Genomic DNA, 12498 nt, shown 5'->3' on the forward strand with positions numbered 1-12498 from the left:
ACTCTCCCCAAATCCAAAACCTTTTTCTGCAATTTGTTAATTTTTGTCCATAACAAATTTTAATTGAACCATGTTGTGATCTCTATCATCAAAATGCTCCCCCACCAACCACCTGTCTGACTTCATTCCCCAGAATTAGGTCCAGCACAGCTCCTTCCCTTGTTGGATCCTCTACATATTGATCCAAGAAGTTTTCCTGTATACATTTTAAGAACTCTATGTCCCAGAGCTTCAGCCAATCACATTCAAAAGAACACCATAACTTCAATGATTCAGATCTTAAACCGTAAAGGTGATCTTTGGCTTCTGGCCTTGATAGACATGAACTCAACAGAGTAGCTGGCAACCTTTCTAAAGCCTCCACTCATCTGAACCAGTGAGCTGTGATGTCAAAACAAATCATCTGCTGATGCCAGTTGTTGGCGGTAGGAATATTAGGAAGATTCCATATTGAGCTTGCTGGCACCTGCCTCAGTTCTGTGGGTGATCCAGGTGGGGGCCCCATTTTGATCAGAAACCTTTTGTGGACTCCACAAATATAATAACTAACAAATATATGTATGTCTTCTAGTGATCTCTTAAGTGACGACTGGCTACTCTGCTCAGTGCCTGATACAAATGAACGGAATTATGGATTAAAAATTGTAAGAGGGGTCCGACACGACAACCAGTGTAGGTTTGCATACTTAAGCAACTTCCTGCCACAAAAAAAGCATCCGGACTGTTCACTCATTTCCAAATCTACCCAAAAATTGCATTAGGCAAGTGATAAGCACTAAAAGGACATAGAAACATAGAAGATAGGAGCAGGAGGAGGCCATTTGGCCCTTTGAGCCTGCTCCACCATTCATTACAATCATGGCTGATTGTCCAACTCAATAGCCGAAGCCTTTTCCCCCATAACTTTTGATCCCATTCACCCCAAGTGCTATATCTAACCGCCTCTTGACTACATTCAATGTTTTGGTATTGGACCCCAAAGAGCTCCTGGCGAATTTAAATCGCTTTTCTTTTCTGGGAATTGGATGTTGAGTGGTTGAAAATTGCACCCCATTTCAGACCAATCACATTTCACCAAAGTAAAATTGTGTGACATATAGCAATGATGATATTTTCAATACTCTACAGTTAAAGATGTCCCCAGCCTTGTTCCTTAGCTTCTGTCAGCAGTTGCATTCTCAGGCCACACTATTCTTGATTAAACTACTGCATGGAACAAGGTTAAAAAGGCAAACAAAAACAGTGTTGGGAAGAAAGGAGCACTAAAGTGCTGAGTTAAACCACGGGATGTGAATAATTATTAGTATTTATACTGATAGATTATTTTTACCATTCACTTGCAGGATATGAGTCTGGTAGAGCTTTTCATAGCCATCTGCATGACAACTATAGTTTCCCATGTGAGTTGTTGTAACCTTGGTTATATACAGTGAACCATCATCTCCAAAATCCTGTTGAGTAAAATCAACATTTTAGTGGAAATCGTTTAATTAAAATGAACATCACATGTTTGTACTTTATTAAATTACATGTATTTGTACAACCAAATAAAAGTCTGTAAAAATTCCTGATATAAATTGACATTAATTGAAAAATATCAAGAGATTTTATTGAGCACGCAAAACACAGATAAGCAATTTATTATTAAGGGTAGCACAGTGGCAAAATGGTTAGCACTGCTACCTCACAGTGCCAGGGACACAGGTTCAATTCCGGCCTTGGGTGACTGTCTGTATGAAGTTTGCTCATGCTCCCAGTGTGTGGGTTTCCTCTGGATGCTCCGGTTTTCTCTGTGTCAGAAATTGTGCAGCTTAGGTGGATTGGCCATGCTAAATTGTCCCTTACTGTCAAAAGATGGGTAAATTAGGTTGATTTCCCATGATAAATGCATGGGGTTACAGGGATAGGGCACAGGGGAGGGTCTAGGTAGGATGCTCTTTCGGAGGGTCGGTGCAGGCTCGATGGGCCAAATGGCCTCTTTCTGCACTGTAGGGACAATATTTTCATAATAATTAAGCTATGCTCAATTGCCCCTGAGTGTCAAGGAGTTTAGTAGGATAAATACGTGGGGTTACGGGGATATGGCCTGGGTGGGATTGTTGTTGGTGCTGGTTTGATGGGCCTAATGGACTTTTTCGACACCGAAGGGATTCTGTTCTGTTCTATTCCAATAAATAAGGTAATGGCAAAATTTAAAGTTTTGAAAAAGGCTCAATGATGCTGTATATTTATCGCTGTCAGAAACGCTGGTGGCTATGAAAATAGTGATCATTTTCATTTCAATTTTAAAAGACAAGTAGGAGCAGTGAATGTTTAATGGTCTGTATGACGAATATATATCACTGGCAGGGAAGCAGGAGATAAAAGGGGCTGTAAAGTTGAGAGCAAATCTTTACACGTATGGTAAACATATTTTGTTTTAATATTATGTTATATATTTCATCAAAACGATTTCTAGATCCAAGGGTTGTCAGAAGAAATATACAAATTCAATCAACAAAATACAGATGAAAAAAAAGAAAAAAGTAACCATCTGTTTTTTTAATAAGAAGAATTTAATAACAAGAAAATCTTTTTTTCTCCATTTCAGAGATATACAAATAAAGCAACTGATTATTATTTGCAATTTTTGGCACATAGAAATTCAGCCCACGAGCCATCCTACTACACCATGGCTGATCTGTACCACAACTTTATTTAGAAGATGTGGCTTGAATCAACAAAGGCTTTTTATTGCCAAATAAAGAATACGCATACACAAGTTCAGACTAAATTACAGTGCGACTGCTCCACTTGACTTTGTGGCCCCAACTGTGAGTCCCTCCTCAACCCGTGGTATACACTCTCCTGCCGACTGGCTCAGCTTCCCACTGGGACGATCCATAGGGTCCTCGCCGATCACGTGGCCCTCTAGAAACGCCTCTCCTCAAAGGGCTACACAGCTACACCCTTGAAATCCTTAACTAATAATAATCAATGGCAGATGCAGTATAATTTGGATAAATTATTCACTTTGGAAGCAAAAACAATAAAGCAGATTACTACCTGAATGGCTGTAAATTGGGAGAGGGGAGTGTGCAGCGGGACCTGGGTGTCCTTGTGCACCAGTCACTGAAGGTAAGCATGCAGGTGCAGCAGGCAGTAAAGAAGGCAAATGGCATGTTGGCCTTCATTGCGAAAGGTTTCAAGTACAGGAGCAGGGATGTGTTGTTCCAACTATACAGGGCCTTGGTGAGGCCACACCTAGAGTATTGTGTGCAGTTTTCTGAGGAAGGATGTTCTTGTTCTCGAGGGAGTGCAGCGAAGGTTTACCAGGCTGATTCCGGGGATGACAGGACTGATGCATGAGGAAAGATTGACCAGGTTAGGATTGTTTTCGCTGGAGTTCAGACTTTGAGGGGGCATCTCATAGAGACTTATAAAATTCGAACAGGTCTAGACAGGATAGATGCAGGGAGGATGTTCCCGATGGTGGGGGAGTCCAGAACCAGGGGTCACAATCTGAGGATTCAGGGTAGACCATTTAGGACAGAGGTGAGGAGACATTTCTTCACCCAAAGAATGGTGAGCCTGTGGAAATCATTACCACAGGAAGTAGTTGATGCCAAAACATTGAACGCATTCAAGAGGCAGCACTTGGGGCAAATGGGATCAAACATTATGAGGAAAAAGCAGGATCAGGCTATTGAGTTGGATGATCAGCCATGATCTTAATGAATGGCGGAGCAGGCTCGAAGGGCCAAATGGCCTCCTCCTGCTCCTCCCTTCTCTGTTTCAAACTCTATTAGCCTTTGTCTTAAAAATTCAATTGACTGAACATCAGCAACCATTTCTGGGGACAGGATGCAGCGTGGTCTCACCCAAGGTGCAGGCAGATAGATGGGTGATCGCTAGAAGGGGTAGGCAGTCAGTGCAGGAATCCCCGGTGGTCGTCCCTCTCTAACAAGTATACCATTATGGATACTGTTGGGGGGAAATGGCCCATCAGGAGATAACAGCAGCAGCCAGAGCAGTGGCACCACGGCTGGCTCTGTTGTTAAGCAGGGAGGGACAAAGAGCACTAGAGCAATAGTTATAGGGGACTCTATAATTAGGGGTGCAGATAGGCGTTTCTGTGGACGTATAAGAAGACTCCAGGATGGTATGTTGCCTCCCTGGTGCCAGGGCTCAGGATGTCTCTGAACAGGCGGAGAGCATTCTGAAGGGAGAGGGTGAACAATCAGTGGTCGTGATACATATCGGTACTAACGACATACGTAGGAAGAGTGATGAGGTCCTGCAGCTGCAGTTTAGGGAGTTAGGTAGAAAGTTAAAAAGCAGGACCTCAAGGGTTGTAATCTCAGGATTACTCCCTGTGCCATGTGCCAGTGAGGCTAGAAATAGGAAGATAGTACAGCTCAACACGTGACTAAACAGCTAGTGTAGGAGGGAGGGTTTCAGATATCTGGACCATTGGGATCTCTTCTGGGGCAGGTGGGACCTATACAAGAAGGATGGGTTGCATCTGCACTGGAAGGGCATAAATATTCTGGTCAGGAGGTTTGCTAGTGTCACGCGGGAGGATTTAAACTAATTTGGCAGGGAGGTGGGAATCAAAACAAAGGTGAATTAACTGAAGAGGAACCAGAGAGTAGGGCCAGTAAGACTCAGAAAGAGCAGTCAGGGCATGATTGCTAATCAAAGAGGGTCTGGTGGACTGAAGTGCATTTGTTTCAATGTGAGAAGTGTTACAGGTAAGGCAGATGAACTTAGAGCTTGGATTAATACTTGGAACTATGATGTTGTTGCGATTACAGAGACTTGGTCGAGGGAAGGTCAGGATTGGCAGCTTAATGTTCCAGGATACAGATGTTTCAGGCGGGATAGAGGGGGATGTAAAAGGGGTGGTGGAGTTGCACAGCTAGTTAAGGAGAATATCACAGCTGTTCTGCGGGAGGACACCTCCGAGGGCTCATACAGCAAGGCAATAGGGGTAGAGCTCAGGAATAGGAAGGGTGTAGTCACAATGTTGGGGGTTTACTACAGGCTGCCCAAAGACTAGTGGGAGATAGAGGAACAGATATGTAGGCAGATTTTGGCAAGGTGTAAAAGTAACAGGATTGTTGTGGTGGGAGATTTTAACTTCCGCTATATTGACTGGGACTCGCTTGGTGCTCGGGGCATGAGTGGGGCAGAGTTGCTAAGGAACATCCAGGAGGGCTTCTTGAAACAGTATGTAGATAGTCCAACTAGGGAAGGGGCCGTACTGGACCTGGTATTGGGGAATGAGCCTGGTCCACCTTTCAGTTCAGGAAATAGCAACCACAATTCAAGTGAAGGTGCTAAATTGGGGGAAGGCTAATTACAACAATATTAGGTAGGAACTGAAGAATGTAGATTGGGGGCTGATGTTTGAGGGCAAATCAACATCTGGCATATGGGAGGCTTTCAAGTGTAAGCTGAAAGGAATTAAGGATTGGCACATTCCTGTAAAGATGAAGGATAAGTACGGCAAATTTCAGGAGCCTTGGATAACGAGAGATATTGTGAGCACAGTCAAATAGAAAAAGGAAGCATTTGTCAAGGCTAGGAGGCTGGGAACACACAAAGCAAGTGTGGAATACAAGGGAAGTAGAAAGAAACTTAAGCAAGGAGTACGGAGGGCTAAAAGGAGTCACAAAAAGTGACTCCTTTTAGCCAGCAGGATTAAGGAAAATCCCAAGGCTTTTTATACATAGGTAAAGAGCAAGAGGGTAGCCAGAGAGCGGGCTGGCCCACTCAAGGAAAGGGGAGGAATCTATGCATGGAGCCAGAAGAAATGGGCGAGGTATTAAATGACTACTTTGCGTCAGTATTCACCAAAGAAAAGGACTTCGTGGATGCTGAGTCTGGGGAAGGGTGTGTAGATAGTTTGAGTCATGTTGAGATAAAAAAGGAGGAGGTATTGGAAGTCTTGAGAAACATTAAGGTAGACAAGTCCCCAGGGCCTGATGGGATATACTCCAGAATATTGAGAGAGACAAGGGAGGAAATTGTTGGGGCCTTGAGAGAAACCTTCGTATCCTCACTGGCTACAGGGGAGGTAATGATGTGGAGATGCCGGCGTTGGACTGGGGTAAACACAGTAAGAAGTCTCACTACACCAGGTTAAAGTTCAACAGGTTTATTTGGTAGCAAAATCCACTAGCTTTCGGAGCGCTGCACCTTCGTCAGGTGAGTGGGAGTTCTATTCACAAACAGGGCAAACGTGTCGGAATTGTCGATCAATGTTCTGACGCGCCACAGTGAAAAACCGCACCGACCTCCTCAGAAGACAAACACGGGACACGGCGGACAGAGTACCCTTTGTCGTCCAGTACTTCCGCGGAGCGGAGAAGCTACGACATCTTCTCTGGAGCCTTCAACATGTCATTGATGAAGACGAACATCTCGCCAAGGCCATCCCCACTTCTTGCCTTCAAACAACCGCACAACCTCAAACAGACCATTGTCCGCAGCAAACTACCCAGCCTTCAGGAGAACAGTGACCATGACACCACACAACCCTGCCACAGCAACCTCTGCAAGACGTGCCGGATCATCGACACGGATGCCATCATCTCACGTGAGAACACCATCCACCAGGTACACGGTACATACTCTTGCAACTTGGCCAACGTTGTCTACCTGGGATGCTGCAGGAAAGGATGTTCCGAGGCATGGTACATTGGGGAGACCATGCAGACGCTGCGACAACGGATGAATGAACACCGCTTGACAATCACCAGGCCCACTTCTCTTCCTGTTGGGGAACACTTCAGCAGTCATGGGGCATTCGGCCTCTGATCTTCGGGTAAGCGTTCTCCAAGGTGGCCTTCACGACACATGACAGCGCAGAGTTGCTGAGCAGAGACTGATAGCCAAGTTCCACACACGAGGACGGCCTCAACCGGGATCTTGGGTTCATGTCACACTATCTGTAAACCCCATAATGACTTGCCTGGGGTTGCAAAATCTCACTAACTATCCTGTCTGGAGACAATACACATCTCTTTAACCTGTGCTTAACGGTCTCTCCACTCACATTGTCTATGCCTTTAAGACTTGATTCGCTGTAAAGACTCGCATTCCAATCATTATTTTGTAAATTGAGTTTGTGTCTTTATATGCCCTGTTTGTGAATAGAACTCCCACTCACCTGACGAAGGGGCAGCGCTCCGAAAGCTAGTGGATTTTGCTACCAAATAAACCTGTTGGACTTTAACCTGGTGTTGTGAGACTTCATGCAGGTGAGGTCCCAGAGGACTGGAGAATAGCTAATGTTGTTCCTTTAAGAAGGGTAACAAGGATAATCCAAAAATTACAGACCGGTGAGCCTTACGTCAGTGGTAGGGAAATTATTGGAGAGGATTCTTTGAGGCAGGATTTACTCACACTTGGAAATAAATGGATGTATTAGCGAGAGGCAACATGGTTTTGTGAAGGGGAGGTCGTGTCTCACTAACTTGATCGATTTTTCGAGGAAGTGACGAAGATGATTGATGAGGGGACGGCAGTGGATGTTGTCTACATGGACTTGAGTAAGGCCTTTGACAAGGTCTCTCATGGCAGATTGGTACAGAAGATGAAGTCGCATGGGATCAGAGGTGAGCTTGGCAAGATGGACACAGAACTGGCTCGGTCAGAGGGTAGCAGTGGAAGGGTGCATTTCTGAATATAAAGCTGCGACAAGTGGCGTTCCTCAGGGATCAATGCTGGGACCTTTGCTGTTTGTAATATATATATATATATATATATATATATAAAATGATTTGGAGGAAAATGTAACTGGTTTGATTAGTAAGTTTGCAGGCGACACAAAGGTTAGTGGAATTGCAGACAGCGATGAGGACCATCAGAGGATACAGATCAGTTGGAGACTTGGGCGGTGAGATGGCAGATGGAGTTTAATCCGGACAAACGTGAGGTAATGCATTTTGGAAGGTCTCATACAAATAGGAAATATACAGTAAATGGCAGAACCCTTAGTATTGATAGGCAGAAGGATCTGGATGTACAGATACACAGGTCACTGCAAGTGGCAACACAGGTGGAGAAGGTAGTCAAGAAGGCATATGGCATGCTTGCCTTCATCGGCCGGAGCACTGAGTTTAAAAATTGGCAAGTCATGTTGCAGCTTTATAGAACCTTAGTTAGGCCGCACTTCAATTCTGGTCGCCACACTACCAGAAGGATGTGGAGAGGGTACAGAAAAGATTTACTAGGACGTTGCCTGGCATTAGCTATGAGAGGAGGTTGGAGAAACTTGGTTTGTTCTCATTGGAAGATGGAGGTTGAGGGGCGACCTGATAGAAGTCTACAAGATTATGAGGGACATGGACAGAGTGGATAGTCAAAAGCTTTGTCCCAGGGTGGAAGAGTCAATTACTAGAGGGCATAGGTTTAAGGTACGAGGGGCAAGGTTTAAAGGAGATGTACAAGGCAAGTGTTTTACACAGAGGGTGGTGGGTGCCTGGAACTCGCTGCCAGGGGAGGTGGTGGAAGCAAATACAATAATGAGTTTTAAGGGGCGTCTGGACAAAGACATGAATAGGATGGGAATAGAGGGATATGGTCCCCGGAAGGGTATGGGGTTTTAGTTCAATCGGGCAGCATGGCTGGTGCAGGCTAGGAGGGCCAAAGTGCCTGTTCCTGTGTTGTAATTTTCTTTGTTCTATTCGGTTCTTAGGACACATTGTCAGCAGTAGCGGCACCATAGTGGACACACAGAAAACAAAATTTATCAAGTCTCCAACTCCATAATCTATTCCAGAACTCCAAAGATTTTTGAGCATGGTGAATCTGTTGGCAAATTTCTACCCAATCTGGTGGAGGTTACAGAATACTTTCTCAAAAAGGCTGGGTGTGGTTCTGGGATGTGCATTCGGAAAAAAAACATTTGGGCACATCAAAGCCATGCTGCTCTTACCCATTAGCCTGGCTCATTGTAACCCATCCCTGGCCAACACAGGGATTATATCACAGATGTCTTATCCATAGGCTTCGGGGCAGTTTTACTTCAGGAGCAATCGGATGGATGTCACGGACCATTATATTATGCATTTAGAGGACTGTCAGATAGGGATCTGTGATACTGTTCTTGAAAAAGGTGTCACAGTTACTTGAGCTGGAGAGAAGTTCTGTGACTACATTATTGGCCTGAAAGTCACCACTGAAATGGATCGCAAACCACTGATCTCATTGTTAGATGAGAGGAACTTGCACAGATGCCCCTCAGGAATTCCATTTGCTTCTCATGAGATTCACATATGAGAGGATATATGTTCAAGGGAAACATGACTGCAGATATACTATCCGGAGCCATAGTCGACCTTCTTGCGACACATGGGGCAGAATTTTACGAGATTGATTCTAAATGTGAACTGGTGTGAAAATGGGAGAATTCCTGATCCATTTTTTGGGTGAGTTTTCACGCCCAATCTTATGCAGTTAGTCATTGAAAATATGGGCTCACCTCTGATCCCATGCGACTTCACCTGCTGCCTTAAATCGGCAGCCAACTTGCCAAGGGTGCTACTGCGCATGTGCAGACCTCTGACGCTGGACATGAGCAATTTCAGCAACGGGGATCTGACAGAGAGAGAGCTGTCCAGCCCCTGCTGCTGCAGGCAGCCTTGCAAACTCTCCCCGCCCACCGCCCCCCCCCCCCCCCCGCCCCGCCCCCGCCCCCCCCGCACAATAGTGGGGGCCTGCGGCCAATGTACAGACATCTGCCCAGACTGATTGCGTGCCTCCCTCCCGATCTGATGCAGAGTGACACCCCCCTCCCCCTCGATTGGGCCACCCCCTTCGTGCCCCGCCCCAAAAGGTCCTGTCTCCTTCAGGCCTCACTCCTCATAGGCCCCGCACAGTGGGCAGTGTGTTGGTGCCAGGCTGGCAGTGTCAAGATGCCAGGCTGGCACTGCCAAAAGAGGCACCCCCACATTGTCCTCAGCCTCCCTGGAGAGCCTCAATGGCCTCTGGTTCCACCGGCGAGGCCAACAAAACTGTTCCCCGTTCATGGGGTGTAGCTGTTTTTCTCGCCAGAGAGAACCTTTGCCAGCGATGCCATGAAGGCAAGCGAACCTGGACTATTGAGTGCCAAGCTCACTAAACACATGCTAATGAAGATTTAAATATATTTAAATAAATTATTCAGTCTCTCGCCCAGGGAGGCTGACTTCACCAGAAACCTGGCTCTCATAAAATCGAGAGACCCGAGAAATCCGGCGTGATCCTGATTTCTTGACTCTCGCGCGATTTTACCGGCTCACCCATGATGTCAAACTAGTTGCACTCCCAATTGGTGAGAATACAACTTTCAGCTACTTCAGGGAAATGTCAGCAAATCCGCTAAGAGTGGATGTGAGATGAGGAGTGTGTCCACATCCGCCGTTACTTGACAAAGGTGCCTACAGCAGAGGTCAAGAGGCAGGGTGTGAACAGCAGAAATTTCATCATGATAGATGATCTGTTGGTACACAATGAGCTGTTAGTCTTTTCAATTTCCCTTTCGCTGGAGATTCTCCAAAAGATTCACCAAGGCATTATAAAGTGCACATCACATGTCCTATATGTAATATGGCGGCCAGGTATATCAAGGGCTTTTGAAGAAATTACCAGCTGTGTAAACTGCACAAGCCAAAGAGAACCCCTCATCCCAAAACAGTTCCTTAACAGGCCATGAGATTGATTATGAATCGATTAATTCGTCCTTAATAGCAAGTCCTTCCTCATCATAGAACCATAGAAAATTACAGCTCAGAAACAGGCCTTTTGGCCCTTCTTGTCTGTGCAGAACCATTTTATGCCTAGTCCCACTGACCTGCTCTTGGACCATATCCCTGCACACCCCTCTCATCCATGAACCCGTCCAAGTTTTTCTTAAATGTTAAAAGTGACCCACTTTTACCACTAGCATTTACTACTTTATCCGGCAGCTCATTCCACACTCCCACCACTCTCTGCGTGAAGAAGCCCCCCCTAATATTCCCTTTAAACTTTTCTCCTTTCACCCTTAACCCATGCCCTCTGGTTTTTTTCTCCCCTCGCCTCAGCCGAAAAAGCCTGCTTGCATTCACTCTATCTATACCCATCAAAATCTTATACACCTCTATCAAATCTCCCCTCAATCTTCTACGCTCCAGGGAATAAAGTCCCAACCTATTCAATCTCTCTCTGTAACTCAGCTTCTCAAGTCCCGGCAACATCCTTGTGAACCTTCTCTGCACTCTTTCAACCTTATTTACATCCTTCCTGTAACTAGGTGACCAAAACTGTACACAATACTCCAAATTCGGCCTCAACAATGCCTTATATAACCTTACCATAACACTCCAACTTTTATACTCGATACTCCGATTTATAAAGGCCAATGTACCAAAGGCACTCTTTACGACCCTATCCACCTGTGACGTCACTTTTAGGGAATTCTGTACCTGTATTCCCAGATCCCTCTGTTCAACTGCACTCTTCAGAGTCCTACCATTTACCCTGTACGTTCTTCTTTGGTCTGTCCTTCCAAAGTGCAATATCTCACACTTGTCTGCGTTAAATTCCATTTGCCATTTTTCAGCCCATTTTTCTAGTTGGTCCAAATCCCTCTGCAAGCTTTGAAAACCTTCCTCACTGTCCACTACACCTCCAATCTTTGTATCATCAGCAAACTTGCTGATCCAATTTACCACATTATCATCCAGATCATTGATATAGATGACAAACAACAATGGACCCAACACCGATCCCTGCGGCACACCACTAGTCACAGGCCTCCACTCAGAGAAGCAATCCTCCACAACCACTCTCTGGCTTCTTCCATTGAGCCAGCGTCTTATCCAATTTACTACCTCCCCATGTATACCAACTGACTGAACCTTCCTAACTAACCTCCCATGAGGGACCTTGTCAAAGGCCTTGCTGAAATCCAGGTAGACAACATCCACCGCCTTCCCTTCATCCACTTTCCTGGTAACCTCCTCGAAAAACTCTAATAGATTGCTCAAACATGACCTACCACGCACAAAGCCATGTTGACTCTCCCTAATAAGTCCCTGTCTATCCAAATATTTGTAGATCCTATCCCTTATCACACCTTCCAATAACTTGCCCACCACCGACGTCAAACTTACTGGCCGATAATTTCCCGGATTTCTTTTGGAACCTTTTTTAAACAACGGAACAACATGAGCCACCCTCCAATCATCCGGCACCTCCCCCGTGAATACTGACATTTTACATATGTCTGCCAGGGCCCCTGCAAGTTCAACACTAGCTTCCCTCAAGGTCCTGGGGATTTATCCACTCTGATTTGCCTCAAGACAGCGAGCACCTCCTCCCCTTTAATCTGTAAAGGTTCCATGACCTCCTGACCAGTTTGCCCTATTTCCGTAGACTCCATGCCCGTTTCCTCAGTAAATACGGATGCAAAAAAACCATTTAGTATCTCCCCCATCTCTTTTGGTTCCATACACAGTCTACCACTCTGGTCTTCAAGAGGACCAA

At 45.5% G+C, this 12498-nt stretch overlaps 1 protein-coding gene across 2 annotated transcripts in view; it reads right to left on the minus strand.

The window, feature by feature from the left end:
* The window catches only part of fstl5 (follistatin-like 5), a 780144-nt gene that overhangs the window by 171831 nt on the left and 595815 nt on the right, over window positions 1–12498 (minus strand). For both annotated transcript variants that reach the window (XM_078209651.1, XM_078209742.1), the window contains one exon: window positions 1331–1451. In XM_078209651.1, coding sequence (XP_078065777.1) covers window positions 1331–1451 — 121 coding nt within the window. The remainder of the gene's footprint in view (window positions 1–1330; window positions 1452–12498) is intronic.

This window comes from Mustelus asterias, chromosome 1 (genome assembly GCF_964213995.1).
Source record: "Mustelus asterias chromosome 1, sMusAst1.hap1.1, whole genome shotgun sequence".
NCBI classification, from domain to species: Eukaryota; Metazoa; Chordata; class Chondrichthyes; order Carcharhiniformes; family Triakidae; genus Mustelus; species Mustelus asterias.